The sequence below is a fragment of the Hypanus sabinus genome, chromosome 5 (assembly GCF_030144855.1).
Source record: "Hypanus sabinus isolate sHypSab1 chromosome 5, sHypSab1.hap1, whole genome shotgun sequence".
Lineage (NCBI taxonomy): Eukaryota > Metazoa > Chordata > Chondrichthyes > Myliobatiformes > Dasyatidae > Hypanus > Hypanus sabinus.
Window position 1 is genome coordinate 185,062,594 of NC_082710.1, and position 18,172 is coordinate 185,080,765.

The 18,172-nt window shown below is 47.8% G+C and overlaps 1 protein-coding gene across 3 annotated transcripts in view; it reads left to right on the forward strand.

The window, feature by feature from the left end:
- LOC132394734 (complement factor B-like) overlaps positions 1-18,172 on the forward strand; it is a 250,516-nt gene that overhangs the window by 184,098 nt on the left and 48,246 nt on the right. For all 3 annotated transcript variants that reach the window (XM_059971130.1, XM_059971127.1, XM_059971129.1), the window contains exons 10-11: positions 3,249-3,386; positions 12,878-13,002. In XM_059971130.1, the coding sequence (XP_059827113.1) occupies positions 3,249-3,386; positions 12,878-13,002 (263 nt within the window). The remainder of the gene's footprint in view (positions 1-3,248; positions 3,387-12,877; positions 13,003-18,172) is intronic.

An 18,172-nucleotide genomic window follows, 5' to 3' on the forward strand; every position in this document is an offset into this window, starting at 1 on the left:
AAGAAGCACAACAGCATCTCTTCCACCTCAGGCAACTGAAGAATGGGCATGGGCTTCTACGTGGGCACCACTGAGAGTATCCTGACTGGCTGATACGGGAACTGCACCAACCTCGATCGCTGGGCACTGCAGAGAGTGGTACGGACAGCCCAGCGCATCTGTGAACTTCCCTCCACTGAGGACATTTACAGCAGTGGGTGTAGAAAGAAGGCCTGGAAGATCATCGGGGACACCGGTCACCCCACCATAAACGGGACTGCAGCATTAAAGCACGGACCGGCAGACTGCAGGACAGCTTCTTTCTACAAGCCATTAGACTTATGAATTCACGTGTCTGTACATAGCGACAGAGTCATAACACAAAGATTTTTATTCCCTCACGTTGTGGGATGTGAAAGCAAAAGAGAGGGCATACAAGGAAGCCAAAGCCACTGGGAAGATAGAGGACTGGGAAGCTTTTAAAAACCTGCAGAAGGAAACTAAGAAGGTTATTAGGAAGGAAAAGATGAATTATGAAAGCAAGCTGGTGACTAATATCAAAGAAGGTAGTAAAAGCTTCTTTAAGTATATAAAGGTAAAAGAGAGTTGAAGGTAGATATAGGATCAATAGAAAATGATGCTGGAGATATTGTAATGAGAGGCACAGAGATGGCAGAGGAACTGAATACCGGACATTCAAGAGTGTCAGGGAGGTGAAGTTTGAGCAGTGAAAATTACAACTGAGAAGGTGCTCAGGAAGCTTAATGGTCTGAGGGTGGATAAATCTCCTGGACCTGATGGAATGCACCCTCGGGTTCTGGAGGGAGTAGCTGGAGAGATTGTGGAGGCATTAACAATGATCTTTCAAGTATCCGTAGATTCTGTTATTGTACTGGATAACTGGAAAATTTGCAAATGTTACTCCGCTATTTAAGAAGGGTGGGAGGCAGCAGATAGGAAATTATAGACCTGTTAGCTTGACATCAGTGTTTGGGAAGTTGTTGGAATCGATTGTTAAGGATGAGATTATGAAATACCTGGAGGGACATGTCAAGATAGGCCAAAGCCAGCATGGTTTCCTGAAAGGAAAATCATGCCTGACAAACCTACTGCAATTGTTTGAGGAAATTGCAAGCAGGGAAGACAAAGGAGATGCAGTAGATGTGGTGTACTTGGATTTTCAGAAGGCCTTTGACAAGGTGCCGCACATGAGGCTGCTTAGCAAGATAAGATCCCATGGAATTACAGGGAGCATTGGCTGGTTGGCAGTAAACAGAGAGTGGGAACAAAGGGATCCTATCCTGGCTGGCTGCTGGTTACCAGTGGAGTTCCACAGGGGTCGGTGTTGGAACCGCTGCTTTTTACGATGTTTGTCAATAATTTGGACTATGGGATTATTGGATTTGTGACTAAATTTGCCAATGATACAAAGATAGGTGTAGGATTGGGTAGTGTTGAGGAAACAGAGAGCCTGCAGAGAGACCTAGGTAGTTTAGGTGAATGGGCAAAGAAGTGGCAAATGAAATGCAGTGTTGGGAAGTGTATGGTCATGCACTTTGGTTGAAGAAAGAAATGGGCAGACTATTATGTAGATGGGGAGAGAATTCAAAATGCAGAGATGTGAAGCAACTTGGGAGTCCTTGTGCAGGATACTCGACAGGTTAACCTCCAGGTTGAGTCAGTGGTGAAGAAGGGCAATATAATATTGGCATTCATTTCTAGAGGTAGAGAATATAAGAGCAGGGATGTTATGTTGAGGCTCTATAAGGCACTTCTCAGACCACACTTGGAAGTATTGTGTGCAGTTTTGAGCTCCATATTTTAGAAAGGATATACTGACATTGGAGAGGGTTCAGAGAAGATTCACGAGAATGATTCCAGGAATGAAAGGGTTACCATATGGGGAATGTCTGGCAGCTCTTGGGCTGTATTCCGTAGTGTTCAGGAGAATAAGGGGGATCTCATAGAAACATTCCAAATGTTAAAAGGACTAAATTGATTTGATATGGCAAAGTTATTTCCCATGCTAGGGGATTCTAGGACAAGAGGGCATGACCTCAGGATTGAGGATGTCCATTTAGAACGGAGATGTGGAGAAACTACTTTCAGAGGATGGTAAACCTGTGGAATTCGTTGCCACGAGCCGCTGTGGAGGCCAAGTCATTGGGTGTATTTAAGGCAGAGATGGATAGGTTCTTGATTAGCCAGAGAATCCAAGGGTTTAAGGCAGGGGAGTGGGGCTGACTAGAAGAATTGAATCAGCCCATGATTGAAAGGTGGAGTAGACTCAATGGGCCGATTGGCCTACTTCTGCTTGTATATCTTATGGTTTTATGTAAATAAGTTCAAATTCAATTATTTTTGTGTGAGTTAACCACCTGTATTGCCACTAGGAACCCTTCTGTTTCTGGGAAGAGGTCTCCAACTCTGAGCCAGGCATTCGACACTTCCTCGTTGACATCTAGTCTGCTCAGATCATGGGGGTGTCTGCCATGGAGCATTCTCTTCCATTGGTTAACTTTTTCTTCATTTTTCTGCGAATTTCTGGGGTGAAGATAATTGCTTCATTTTTCTGGGTTGTGCGCTCTTAATTTTAGTGGTGTGTACCTCTTATCAGAATTGCAAATGCTCGTGGTGCGGAACCCTATTTTTATTGATCAAAATATATCCTTAAAGTTTTGTTGTGTAAATTTTTTGTTGTTCCTCTTCCTCCTTACTATCATGTTTTTTCTTCCTTTTTGTGTTGAAGGAGGCTGGTGTCTTCACACACGGGTTGTCCGCCCTGGTGGTGCAGTCTTCCACTGATTCTGTTACGGTTATTCAAGTTATTGAGTTTGCTCACAAGAAAGCGGTTGTGTTTGGTGACAGATCTGTACTTTGATAAGATGTTCTCACTCAGTACCACGCCAGACAGTACATTCCAGGCACCTGCCACTCTGTTGGGGGGTAAAAGGGATGAGGTCTCTGGGGCCTCTGCTGGTGATTTGGTAGCTCTGGGCTTTTATGGGATGGGGTTGCTGGTCCCATTCCAAATCCTCCTCCTTTTGCAGCCAGACCTGGGACTGTTCGTGGCTGAGTTGTTCTTGATAATTACTGCTTACCGGTATTTATTTTTTATTATTATATATTGTGACGCACATCTACCTCGCTAATAAATTTTCTACATTGAAAGGTGAAGGAGGACAGGAGGGAGACAGCGAGGTGGGAAATGGTTACCAGACTCCAGTCACGTGAGGCTGCACTCACTTTGATCCCATTGTACCTTACAGACATGTATGCGTTTGGCATCTCTGACCAAGTGGATATGGTGGAACTGAGTAAACTCGCATCAAAGAAAAGCGGCGAGAGGCACAGCTTCAACGTGAAGAACATCAGCGTTTTGGTGCAGTCCTTTGACGAGATATTAGGTCGGGAATTAACAGATTCTTGGAGTCTTAGAACATTACAGCACTTTTGGCCCTTCTAGTCCATGTTCCAAATTATTAATCTGCCTATTCCCACTGACCTGCACCTGGAGACCAGTCCTCCATACCCCTCCCATCCATCTACTAATCCAAACATCTCTTAAATGTTGCAATTGAACCCCCATCTACCATTTCCTCTGGCAGATTGTTCACATACCCAACACCCTCCGACTGAAGACGTACCTCCTCATGTTCCCCCTTCACCATCACCTCCAGTTCTAGTCTCACCCAACCTCTGTGTAAAAAGCCTGCTGCATTTACCCTGTCTATACCCCTCATAATTTTGTATGCCTCCATCAAATCTCCCCTCATTCTCCTACACTCCAGAGAATAGAATTCAGAACTATTCAACCTTTTCCCCATAACTCAGGCCCTCAAATTCTGGCAAAATCCTTGTAAATATTTTTTGCACTCATCCTTCTATCCTGTAGGTAGATTACTAGAACTGCACAAGATGCTCCACATTAGATACACCAATGTCTTAAACAATTTCCACATAATATCCCACTTCCTGTGTTCAGTACTTTGATTTATGAAGGCCAATGTGCCAAAAGCTTTCTTTACAACCCTAATATACCTGTGACACCATTTTCAAGGAATTATGGATCTGTATTTCCAGGTTCCCCTGTTCTACTGCACTCTTCAGTGCCCAGCCACTCACCATTTTATTGCTACCCGGGTTGATCTGCCCAAAGAGCACCAGCTCCCACTTGTCTGCATTAAATTCTATCTGTAATTCTCCAGTCAATTTTACCAGCTGGCCCAGATCCCTCTCCCAATGAGTTGGTTGCTGTTCGGTACAAGAGGAGTCTGAGTGTTCAGTGCTACTCGGCAGAGAATGCTTGATCACCAGGTTATTGTTAGATACAGAACTGGTTACAACCGGTTAGGTCAATACTGGTCACTGTTGGTTGTCAGTACAGCTTCAAGTGGTAGCTGGGTGATGACTGACCATTAAACCATAAAAACTTTCAAGCAGAATTAAGCCATTCGGCCCATCGAATCTGCTCAGCCATGGCCAATTTATTATCCCTTGCAACTCCATTCTCTTGCCTCCTTCCCGTAACCTTTGACAACCTGACTGATCAAGAACCTATCGACCTCCACTTTAAATATACCCAATGACACAGCCTCTACAGCTGTTTGTGGCAATGAATTCCACAGATTCACCATCGCTAAAGAAATTCTTCCTCATTCCTGGTTTTAAAGGGGCATTCTTGTGCCCTATGAATTTAAGGCTCCCTCAATGTAGGAAATATCCTCTCCACATGCACTGTGTCTAGGCCCTTAAATATTCAATTGCTGACCCTTCTCCTTCACTCTTCTAAACTCCTGGCAGTACAAGCCTGGAGCCGTCAAACGCTCCCTTTCATTCCCAGAATAATTCTCTTCAACCTCCTCCAGACATTGCCCAATGCCAGCACATCTTTTATTAGATAAATAATGGGTTTAAAACAGTTCACACTACTCCAGGGGAATCCGAGCTGAGATTTAGATACCCTCAGTACTCCACCTGTACCACTGGGTTCCCCAGGGGAGGTCTGAGCTGAGCTTTAGATACCCTCAGTACTCCACCTGTACCACTGGGTTCCCCAGGGGAGGTCTGAGCTGAGATTTAGATACCCTCAGTACTCCACCTGTACCACTGGGTTCCCCAGGGGAGGTCTGAGCTGAGCTTTATAAACCCTGTGTATTCCACCTGTACCACTGGGTTCCCCAGGGGAGGTCTGAGCTGAGCTTTAGAAACCCTGTGTATTCCACCTGTACCACTGGGTTCCCCAGGGGAGGTCTGAGCTGAGCTTTAGATACCCTCAGTACTCCACCTGTACCACTGGGTTCTCCAGGGGAGGTCTGAGCTGAGATTTAAATACCCTCAGTACTCCACCTGTACCACTGGGTTCCCCAGGGGAGGTCTGAGCTGAGCTTTATAAACCCTGTGTATTCCACCTGTACCACTGGGTTCTCCAGGGGAGGTCTGAGCTGAGCTTTAGAAACCCTGTGTATTCCACCTGTACCACTGGGTTCCCCAGGGGAGGTCTGAGCTGAGCTTTAGATACCCTCAGTACTCCACCTGTACCACTGGGTTCTCCAGGGGAGGTCTGAGCTGAGATTTAAATACCCTCAGTACTCCACCTGTACCACTGGGTTCCCCAGGGGAGGTCTGAGCTGAGCTTTAGAAACCCTGTGTATTCCACCTGTAGCACTGGGTTCTCCAGGGGAGGTCTGAGCTGAGCTTTAGAAACCCTCAGTATTCCACCTGTACCACTGGGTTCTCCAGGGGAGGTCTGAGCTGAGCTTTAGAAACCCTCAGTATTCCACCTGTACCACTGGGTTCTCCAGGGGAGGTCTGAGCTGAGCTTTAGAAACCCTCAGCATTCCACCTGTACCACTGGGTTCTCCAGGGGAGGTCTGAGCTGAGATTTAGAAACCCTGTGTATTCCACCTGTACCACTGGGTTTCCCAGGGGAGGTCTGAGCTGAGCTTTATAAACCCTGTGTATTCCACCTGTACCATTGGGTTCCCCAGGGGAGGTCTGAGCTGAGCTTTATAAACCCTGTGTATTCCACCTGTACCACTGGGTTCTCCAGGGGAGGTCTGAGCTGAGCTTTATAAACCCTCAGTATTCCACCTGTACCACTGGGTTCTCCAGGGGAGGTCTGAGCTGAGATTTAGAAACCCTGTGTATTCCACCTGTACCACTGGGTTCTCCAGGGGAGGTCTGAGCTGAGCTTTAGAAACCCTGTGTATTCCACCTGTACCACTGGGTTCTCCAGGGGAGGTCTGAGCTGAGCTTTATAAACCCTGTGTATTCCACCTGTACCACTGGGTTCCCTAGGGGAGGTCTGAGCTGAGATTTAGAAACCCTGTGTATTCCACCTGTACCACTGGGTTCCCCAGGGGAGGTCTGAGCTGAGCTTTGGAAACCCTGTGTATTCCACCTGTACCACTGGGTTCTCCAGGGGAGGTCTGAGCTGAGCTTTATAAACTCTCAGTATTCCACCTGTACCACTGGGTTCCCCAGGGGAGGTCTGAGCTGAGCTTTATAAACCCTGTGTATTCCACCTGTACCACTGGGTTCCCCAGGGGAGGTCTGAGTTGAGCTGTAGAAACCCTGTGTATTCCACCTGTACCACTGGGTTCTCCAGGGGAGGTCTGAGCTGAGCTTTATAAACCCTCAGTATTCCACCTGTACCACTGGGTTCCCCAGGGGAGGTCTGAGCTGAGCTTTAGATACCCTCAGTACTCCACCTGTACTACTGGGTTCCCCAGGGGAGGTCTGAGCTGAGCTTTATAAACCCTGTGTATTCCACCTGTACCACTGGGTTCCCCAGGGGAGGTCTGAGTTGAGCTGTAGAAACCCTGTGTATTCCACCTGTACCACTGGGTTCCCCAGGGGAGGTCTGAGCTGAGATTTAGAAACCCTCAGTACTCCACCTGTACCACTGGGTTGTCCAGGGGAGGTCTGAGCTGAGATTTATAAACCCTGTGTATTCCACCTGTACCACTGGGTTCTCCAGGGGAGGTCTGAGCTGAGATTTATAAACCCTGTGTATTCCACCTGTACCACTGGGTTCTCCAGGGGAGGTCTGAGCTGAGATTTATAAACCCTGTGTATTCCACCTGTACCACTGGGTTCCCCAGGGGAGGTCTGAGCTGAGATTTAGAAACCCTCAGTATTCCACCTGTACCACTGGGTTCTCCAGGGGAGGTCTGAGCTGAGATTTAGAAACCCTCAGTATTCCACCTGTACCACTGGGTTCTCCAGGGGAGGTCTGAGCTGAGATTTAGAAACCCTGTGTATTCCACCTGTACCACTGGGTTCTCCAGGGGAGGTCTGAGCTGAGCTTTAGATACCCTCAGTACTCCACCTGTACTACTGGGTTCCCCAGGGGAGGTCTGAGCTGAGCTTTATAAACCCTGTGTATTCCACCTGTACCACTGGGTTCTCCAGGGGAGGTCTGAGCTGAGCTTTATAAACCCTGTGTATTCCACCTGTACCACTGGGTTCCCCAGGGGAGGTCTGAGTTGAGCTGTGGAAACCCTGTGTATTCCACCTGTACCACTGGGTTCCCCAGGGGAGGTCTGAGCTGAGATTTAGAAACCCTCAGTATTCCACCTGTACCACTGGGTTCTCCAGGGGAGGTCTGAGTTGAGCTTTATAAACCCTGTGTATTCCACCTGTACCACTGGGTTCTCCAGGGGAGGTCTGAGCTGAGATTTAGATACCCTCAGTATTCCACCTGTACCACTGGGTTGTCCAGGGGAGGTCTGAGCTGAGCTTTATAAACCCTGTGTATTCCACCTGTACCACTGGGTTCCCCAGGGGAGGTCTGAGCTGAGATTTAGAAACCCTGTGTATTCCACCTGTACCACTGGGTTCCCCAGGGGAGGTCTGAGCTGAGCTTTATAAACCCTGTGTATTCCACCTGTACCACTGGGTTCCCTAGGGGAGGTCTGAGCTGAGATTTAGAAACCCTGTGTATTCCACCTGTACCACTGGGTTCTCCAGGGGAGGTCTGAGCTGAGCTTTATAAACCCTGTGTATTCCACCTGTACCACTGGGTTCCCCAGGGGAGGTCTGAGCTGAGATTTAGAAACCCTTAGTACTCCACCTGTACCACTGGGTTCCCCAGGGGAGGTCTGAGCTGAGCTTTAGATACCCTCAGCATTCCACCTGTACCACTGGGTTCTCCAGGGGAGGTCTGAGCTGAGCTTTATAAACCCTGTGTATTCCACCTGTACCACTGGGTTCCCCAGGGGAGGTCTGAGCTGAGATTTAGATACCCTCAGTATTCCACCTGTACCACTGGGTTCTCCAGGGGAGGTCTGAGCTGAGCTTTATAAACCCTGTGTATTCCACCTGTACCACTGGGTTCCCTAGGGGAGGTCTGAGCTGAGATTTAGAAACCCTGTGTATTCCACCTGTACCACTGGGTTCTCCAGGGGAGGTCTGAGCTGAGCTTTATAAACCCTCAGTACTCCACCTGTACCACTGGGTTCCGCAGGGGAGGTCTGAGCTGAGCTTTAGATACCCTCAGTATTCCACCTGTACCACTGGGTTGTCCAGGGGAGGTCTGAGCTGAGCTTTATAAACCCTGTGTATTCCACCTGTACCACTGGGTTCCCCAGGGGAGGTCTGAGCTGAGCTTTGGAAACCCTGTGTATTCCACCTGTACCACTGGGTTCTCCAGGGGAGGTCTGAGCTGAGCTTTATAAACTCTCAGTATTCCACCTGTACCACTGGGTTCCCCAGGGGAGGTCTGAGCTGAGCTTTATAAACCCTGTGTATTCCACCTGTACCACTGGGTTCCCCAGGGGAGGTCTGAGTTGAGCTGTAGAAACCCTGTGTATTCCACCTGTACCACTGGGTTCTCCAGGGGAGGTCTGAGCTGAGCTTTATAAACCCTCAGTATTCCACCTGTACCACTGGGTTCCCCAGGGGAGGTCTGAGCTGAGCTTTAGATACCCTCAGTACTCCACCTGTACTACTGGGTTCCCCAGGGGAGGTCTGAGCTGAGCTTTATAAACCCTGTGTATTCCACCTGTACCACTGGGTTCCCCAGGGGAGGTCTGAGTTGAGCTGTAGAAACCCTGTGTATTCCACCTGTACCACTGGGTTCCCCAGGGGAGGTCTGAGCTGAGATTTAGAAACCCTCAGTACTCCACCTGTACCACTGGGTTGTCCAGGGGAGGTCTGAGCTGAGATTTATAAACCCTGTGTATTCCACCTGTACCACTGGGTTCTCCAGGGGAGGTCTGAGCTGAGATTTATAAACCCTGTGTATTCCACCTGTACCACTGGGTTCCCCAGGGGAGGTCTGAGCTGAGATTTAGAAACCCTCAGTATTCCACCTGTACCACTGGGTTCTCCAGGGGAGGTCTGAGCTGAGATTTAGAAACCCTCAGTATTCCACCTGTACCACTGGGTTCTCCAGGGGAGGTCTGAGCTGAGATTTAGAAACCCTGTGTATTCCACCTGTACCACTGGGTTCTCCAGGGGAGGTCTGAGCTGAGCTTTAGATACCCTCAGTACTCCACCTGTACTACTGGGTTCCCCAGGGGAGGTCTGAGCTGAGCTTTATAAACCCTGTGTATTCCACCTGTACCACTGGGTTCTCCAGGGGAGGTCTGAGCTGAGCTTTATAAACCCTGTGTATTCCACCTGTACCACTGGGTTCCCCAGGGGAGGTCTGAGTTGAGCTGTGGAAACCCTGTGTATTCCACCTGTACCACTGGGTTCCCCAGGGGAGGTCTGAGCTGAGATTTAGAAACCCTCAGTATTCCACCTGTACCACTGGGTTCTCCAGGGGAGGTCTGAGTTGAGCTTTATAAACCCTGTGTATTCCACCTGTACCACTGGGTTCTCCAGGGGAGGTCTGAGCTGAGATTTAGATACCCTCAGTATTCCACCTGTACCACTGGGTTGTCCAGGGGAGGTCTGAGCTGAGCTTTATAAACCCTGTGTATTCCACCTGTACCACTGGGTTCCCCAGGGGAGGTCTGAGCTGAGATTTAGAAACCCTGTGTATTCCACCTGTACCACTGGGTTCCCCAGGGGAGGTCTGAGCTGAGCTTTATAAACCCTGTGTATTCCACCTGTACCACTGGGTTCCCTAGGGGAGGTCTGAGCTGAGATTTAGAAACCCTGTGTATTCCACCTGTACCACTGGGTTCTCCAGGGGAGGTCTGAGCTGAGCTTTATAAACCCTGTGTATTCCACCTGTACCACTGGGTTCCCCAGGGGAGGTCTGAGCTGAGATTTAGAAACCCTTAGTACTCCACCTGTACCACTGGGTTCCCCAGGGGAGGTCTGAGCTGAGCTTTAGATACCCTCAGCATTCCACCTGTACCACTGGGTTCTCCAGGGGAGGTCTGAGCTGAGCTTTATAAACCCTGTGTATTCCACCTGTACCACTGGGTTCCCCAGGGGAGGTCTGAGCTGAGATTTAGATACCCTCAGTATTCCACCTGTACCACTGGGTTCTCCAGGGGAGGTCTGAGCTGAGCTTTATAAACCCTGTGTATTCCACCTGTACCACTGGGTTCCCTAGGGGAGGTCTGAGCTGAGATTTAGAAACCCTGTGTATTCCACCTGTACCACTGGGTTCTCCAGGGGAGGTCTGAGCTGAGCTTTATAAACCCTCAGTACTCCACCTGTACCACTGGGTTCCGCAGGGGAGGTCTGAGCTGAGCTTTAGATACCCTCAGTATTCCACCTGTACCACTGGGTTGTCCAGGGGAGGTCTGAGCTGAGCTTTATAAACCCTGTGTATTCCACCTGTACCACTGGGTTCCCCAGGGGAGGTCTGAGCTGAGATTTATAAACCCTCAGTATTCCACCTGTACCACTGGGTTCCCCAGGGGAGGTCTGAGCTGAGCTTTAGAAACCCTCAGTACTCCACCTGTACCACTGGGTTGTCCAGGGGAGGTCTGAGCTGAGCTTTAGAAACCCTGTGTATTCCACCTGTACCACTGGGTTCTCCAGGGGAGGTCTGAGCTGAGATTTAGAAACCCTGTGTATTCCACCTGTACCACTGGGTTCCCCAGGGGAGGTCTGAGCTGAGATTTAGAAACCCTTAGTACTCCACCTGTACCACTGGGTTCCCCAGGGGAGGACTGAGCTGAGATTTAGATACCCTCAGCATTCCACCTGTACCACTGGGTTCTCCAGGGGAGGTCTGAGCTGAGCTTTATAAACCCTGTGTATTCCACCTGTACCACTGGGTTCCCCAGGGGAGGTCTGAGCTGAGATTTAGATACCCTCAGTATTCCACCTGTACCACTGGGTTCTCCAGGGGAGGTCTGAGCTGAGATTTATAAACCCTGTGTATTCCACCTGTACCACTGGGTTCCCTAGGGGAGGTCTGAGCTGAGATTTAGAAACCCTGTGTATTCCACCTGTACCACTGGGTTTTCCAGGGGAGGTCTGAGCTGAGATTTATAAACCCTCAGTACTCCACCTGTACCACTGGGTTCTCCAGGGGAGGTCTGAGCTGAGCTTTAGAAACCCTTAGTACTCCACCTGTACCACTGGGTTCCCCAGGGGAGGTCTGAGCTGAGCTTTAGAAACCCTGTGCATTCCACCTGTACCACTGGGTTCTCCAGGGGAGGTCTGAGCTGAGCTTTATAAATCCTGTGTATTCCACCTGTACCACTGGGTTCCCCAGGGGAGGTCTGAGCTGAGATTTAGAAACCCTGTGTATTCCACCTGTACCACTGGGTTCCCCAGGGGAGGTCTGAGCTGAGCTTTATAAACCCTCAGTATTCCACCTGTACCACTGGGTTCTCCAGGGGAGGTCTGAGCTGAGCTTTATAAACCCTGTGTATTCCACCTGTACCACTGGGTTCCCCAGGGGAGGTCTGAGCTGAGCTTTAGAAACCCTGTGTATTCCACCTGTACCACTGGGTTCCCCAGGGGAGGTCTGAGCTGAGCTTTAGAAACCCTTAGTACTCCACCTGTACCACTGGGTTCCCCAGGGGAGGTCTGAGCTGAGCTTTAGAAACCCTGTGCATTCCACCTGTACCACTGGGTTCTCCAGGGGAGGTCTGAGCTGAGCTTTATAAATCCTGTGTATTCCACCTGTACCACTGGGTTCTCCAGGGGAGGTCTGAGCTGAGATTTAGAAACCCTGTGTATTCCACCTGTACCACTGGGTTCCCCAGGGGAGGTCTGAGCTGAGCTTTATAAACCCTCAGTATTCCACCTGTACCACTGGGTTCCCCAGGGGAGGTCTGAGCTGAGCTTTAGAAACCCTCAGTACTCCACCTGTACCACTGGGTTGTCCAGGGGAGGTCTGAGCTGAGCTTTATAAACCCTGTGTATTCCACCTGTACCACTGGGTTCTCCAGGGGAGGTCTGAGCTGAGCTTTAGATACCCTCAGCATCCCACCTGTACCACTGGGTTCTCCAGGGGAGGTCTGAGCTGAGCTTTATAAACCCTGTGTATTCCACCTGTACCACTGGGTTCTCCAGGGGAGGTCTGAGCTGAGCTTTATAAACCCTGTGTATTCCACCTGTACCACTGGGTTCAGAGCTTGTACGTAGCTGATCGGCATGTGTTTGATTTCTTTACTTATTTAGAGGCAGAATGGGGGAAGAGCCCTTTCTGCAGAATGAGCCACACCACCCAGCAACACACCAATTTAACCCTCGTCTTGTCACAGGACAACTGGTAATGTTCAGTTGGCTTACTAACAGGTACATCCCTGTCCTGTGGGAGGAAAGTGGGGCTCCGGGAGGAAACCCACACGGTCACAAACTCCTTTCAGATGTTGTCAGAACTGATCTCCTGAGCCCCAAGCTAATTGGTGTGCTGCCGTAGTGGTAATTTTGTCCTGATTAATGAGATAGGTGGGATTATGGAGACACTCGTGACACGGGATCTAATCCGAATGTAAAGACTAAAGCTGAACCACTACTCCTGTTGCTGCAGATTTTACTACACTCGGTAATCTGTGCGGAGTGGCAGATGAGAACCCCCAGGCCACCTTTCGGAAGAGGCACCCGTGGCACGTTAACATAGAGATCCCGCAAATAGACATTCAGGACAATTCACCGGTAAGAGGGGTTTCGGACTTCGCGCAACCCCGCCTTCCTGCCCACTGTCATTCACGCCCTCATCTCCGCTCTGCGCAGGTCACCAACACTCACTGTGTTCGATCCTCGACGGATGCAGGCAGAACTTTCCATGCTTTCTATTTCTTATTTATTTAGGTTTTCAGCATTGTCACATTTTCCTCTCACTTGCCAGCTTGTTCCTTCAGGTGTTTCCTTTGTGCTTCTCAATGTGTTCACCCCTCTTCAGATGTAGACCCATCAACAACCTCACTGGTTCAGCTGTATGAAGCTTTTGCTTTGACTTTGCCTGTGGTGAAGCCTCAGCCGGGGTATTGTTTTTGGTTCTGGTCACCTACCTACAGGACTGATAACAATAAGGTATTGCAGAGCAAATTCTCAAAGTGTTGCCCGGACTTGAGGACCTGAGTTATAGGGAAAGGTTAAAGTTAGGACTTTATTCCTGGAAAATGGAAGAATGAGGGGATATTTGATTGAGCATTCAGGCTCTCACGACCAGACTATGTAACAGTTTCTTCCCCCAAGCTATCAGACTCCTCGATACCAGAAGCCTGGACTGACACCTTGCCCTACTGTCCTGTTTATTATTTATTGTAATGCCTGCACTGTTTTTGTGCACTTTATGCAGTCCTGTGTAGGTCTATAGTCTAGTGTAGCTTTCTCTGTGTTGTTCTTTTATGACGTAGTTCAGTCTAGTTTTTGTACTGTCATGTAACACCACGGTCCTGAAAAAAGTTGTCTCATTTTTACCATGCATTGTACCAGCAGTTATGGTCGCAATGACAATAAAAGTGATGACTTGAATTAGGAGGGGTAATAGACTATAGACAGTAGGTGCAGGAGTAGGCCATTCGGCCCTTCTAGCCAGTACCAACATTTACCCCATTCCTGCCCTCTCTCCATATCCCTTGACCCTGCTATCTATAAGAGCTCTATCTAACTCTCTCTTGAAAGCATCTAGAGACTTGGCCTCCACTGCTTTCTGGGGCAGAGCATTCCACATTTCCACCACTCTTTTTCCGCATCAGTGTTCTAAATGGCCTACTCCTTAATCTTAAACTGTGGCCTCTAGTTCTGGACTCACCCATCAGCGGGAACATGCTTCCTGCCTCCAACGTGTCCAATCCCTTAATAATCTTATATGTTTCAATCAGATCCCCTCCCATCCTTCTAAATTCCAGTGTATACAAACCCAGTCGCTCCGATCTTTCAACATATGACTGTCCCGCCATTCTGGGGATTAACCTTGTGAACCTTCTCTGCACTCCCTCAATAGCAAGAATGTCCTTCCTCAAATTTGGAGACCAAAACTGCACACAGTACTCCAGGTGGAGTCACCAGGGCCCTGTACAGCTGCAGAAGGACCTCTTTACTCCTATACTCAATTCCTCTTGTTATAAAGCCCAGCACGCCATTAGCTTTCTTCACAACCTGCTGTACCTGCATGTTTGCTTTCATTGATTGATGTACAAGAACACCCAGATCTCGTTGTACTTCCCCTTTTCCTAACTTGACTCCATTTAGATAGTAATCTGCCTTCCTGTTCTTGCCACCGAAGTGGATAACCTCACATTTATCCACATTAAACTGCATCTGCCATACATTCGCCCACTTACCAAGACTGTCCAAGTCACCCTGCATTCTCATAACATCCTCCTGACATTTGGGTTCAGATAGGGTAAATGCAAGCAGGTTTTTGACATGGTGCTGCATGTGAGGCTGCTTAACAAGGCAAGAGTCCATATTATCAGTACTACAGTGGAGTAAAGGGAATTACTGAGCAATGACAGAGGAGTTGGCCAACATTGAGAGGTAAAAAACACTTGCAGGGATGATGGAAGAACAGCAATGGCTGGAGTTTCTGGAAGCAATTCGAGAGGCACAGTATATATACATCCCAAAGACGAACAAGTATTCTAATGGAAAGATGGCACAACTGTGGCTAACAAGAAAAGTCAAAGCCAGCATAAAAGCCAAAAAGAAGCCATATAATAGAGCAAAAAACAGAGGGAAGTTAGAGGTTTGGGAAACTGTTAAAAAACCAACAGAAGGCAAGTAACAAACGTTAAGAAGGTAAAGTTGGAAGTAAGTTAGCCAATAATATTAAAGAGGGAACCAGAAGTTTCACAGATACATTAAGTGTAAAAAAGGGACGAGAGTGTATATTGGACCGCTGGAAAGCGAAGCTGAATGTGTAGTAATGGCAGACAAGGAAACGATGGATGAACTGAATAAGTACCTTGCAACAGTCTTCACTGTGGAAGACACTGACAGAATGGTCAAAGTTCCAGGTGTCAGGGCAAGAAGTGTGTGAAGGTACCATAACTAGAGGGAAGGTTCTTGGGAAACTGAGAAGTCTGAAGGTAGATGAGTCACCTGGACCAGACGGTGTACACCCCAGGGTTCTGAAAGAGGTGGCTGAAGAGATTGTGGAGGCATTTGTAATGATCTTTCAAGAATCACTAGATTATAGAATGGTTCCAGATGACTAGAAATTTGAAATAATGTCACTCTTCTCTTTAAGAAGGCAGAGATACAGAAGAAAGGAAACCATGGGCCAATTCATCTGACCTCAGTGTTTGGGAAAACATTGGAGGTGATTGTCAAGAATGTGGTTTAGGGTTATTTGGAAGCACATGGTAAAGTAGGCTAAAGTCAGCATTCATTCCTCGAGGGGAAACCTTGCCTGACAAATCTATTGGAATCCTTTGAAGAAATAACAAGCAGGATAGACAAAGGGGAATCGGTTGATGTTGTGTGCTTGCATTTTCAGAAATGATCTAGAACACGATGCAGAACCAGAACCCTGTGTGGATCCTGATCCCAATCCTGATTCTGATTCCTATTCTGATCCTGAACCAGGATTCTGACCCAGAACCTGATTCTGATACTGATCCCAATCCTGACCATGACTCTGAACTTGATTCTAATTCTGATCCGGTCCAGATATCAATTTAGATTCTAAGCCTTATCCTAATTCAGATGCTGAACTCGATCCTGATCCCAATTCCTATTCTGATCCAGATACCAATTGTGATGCTGATACTGATCTGTATTCTGATACCAGATTTGATCCTGATCCTTGTAGTGGTGGTTGATAGTGCTATTCCTATGCCACTCCCACATGGGAATGTTTCATATCTTGTACAAGCAGAATATCAATAAAGTTCAGTTGAATGGTAGGGCACTGAGGAGTGCGGAGGAGCAAATGGATCTGGGAATTCAGATACATAATTCCCTGAAAGTGGCATCAGAGGTAGACAGGGTTGTAAAGAAGGCTTTTGGCATCCTGGCATTCATAAATCAAAGTATTGAGTATAGGAGTTGGGATGTTATGGTGCGGTTGTATAAGACATTGGTGAGGCCAAATTTGGAGTATTGTGTGCAGTTTTGGTCACTGAACTGTAGGAAGGATATCGTTAAGATTGAAAGAGTGCAGAGAAGATTTACTAGGATGTTGCTGGATCTTCAGGAGTTAACTTACAGGGAAAGAATGAACAGGTTAGGACTTTATTCCTTGGAGCGTAGAAGAATGAGGGGGGACTTGATAGAGGTTTACAAAATTATGAGGGGTATAGACAGAGTAAATGCGAGTAGGCTCTTTCCACTTAGATTAGGAGAGATAAATACGAGAGGACATGGCTTTATGGTGAAATGGGAAAGGTTTAGGGGGAACATTAGCGGGCAACTTCTTCATTCAAAGAGTGGTGGGAGTGTGGAGCAAGCTGCCATCTGAAGTGGTATCTCTAATGTTAGCATACCTTTTATAAAATAAAGAGCCCAAAACTGCACAGAATATTCCAAGTGTGGCCTCACAAATGCCTTTTAGAGCTGCAACATCACATCCCTACTCTTATATTCTATACCTCTAGAAATGAATGCCAACATTGCATTCCCCTTCTTCACAAACAACTCAACCTGGAGGTTAACCTTTAGGGTATCTTGCACAAGGATTTCCAAGTCCCGTTGCATCTCTGCATTTTGAATTCTGCCCCCAACTAAATAATAGTCTGCCTGTTTATTTCTTCACCAAAGTGCGTGACCATACACTTTCCAACATTATATTTCATGTGCCACTTCTTTGCCCAACCTCCTAAACTATCTAAGTCTCTTTGCAGACTCTCTGTTTCCTCAACACTACCCGCTCCTCCACCTACCTTTGTATCATCAGCAAATTTAGCCACAAATCCATTAATACTGTGGTCCAAATTATTGACATACATTGTATAAAACAGCAGCCCCAACACTGACCCATGTGGAAATCCACTGGGAACTGGCAACCACCCTGAATAGGATCCCTTTATTCCCACTCTCTGTTTTCTGCTGACCAGCCAATGCTCCATCCATGCAAGTAACTTCCCTGTAATTCAATGGGGTCTTATCTTGCTAAGCAGCCTCATGTGCAGCACCTTGTCAATAGACAATAGACAATAGGTGCAGAAGTAGACCATTCGGCCCCTCGAGTCTGCACCGCCATTCTGAGATCATGGCTGATCATTCACTATCAAAACCCAGTCCCTGCCTTGTCTCCATATCCCTTGATTCCCCTATCCATCAGATATCTATCCAGCTCCTTCTTGAAAGCATCCAGAGAATTGCCCTCCACCGTCTTCCGAGGCAGTGCATTCCAGACCTCCACAACTCTTTGGGAGAAGAAGCTCTTCCTCAACTCTGTTTTAAATAACTGACCTCTTATTCTCAATCCATGCCCTCTGGTACTGGACACTCCCAACATCTGGAACATATTTCCTGCCTCAATCCTATCAAATCCTTTAATTATCTTAAACGTTTCAATCAGATCCCCTCTCAATCTCCTCAATTCCAGCGTGTACAAGCCCAATCTCTCCAATCTCTCTGCGTAAGACAGCCCTGCCATCCCAGGAATCAACCTAGTGAATCTACGCTACACTTCCTCAATTGCCAGAATGTCCTTCCTTAAACCTGGGGACCAAAACTGTACACAATATTCCAGGTGTGGTCTCACCAGGGCCCTGTACAAATGCAAAAGGACATCCTTGCTCTTGTACTCAATTCCCCTTGTAACAAAGGCCAACATTCCATTTGCCCTCTTCACTGCCTGTTGCACTTGCTCATTCACCTTCATTGACTGGTGAACTAGGACTCCTAGGTCTCTTTGCATTTCTCCCTTACC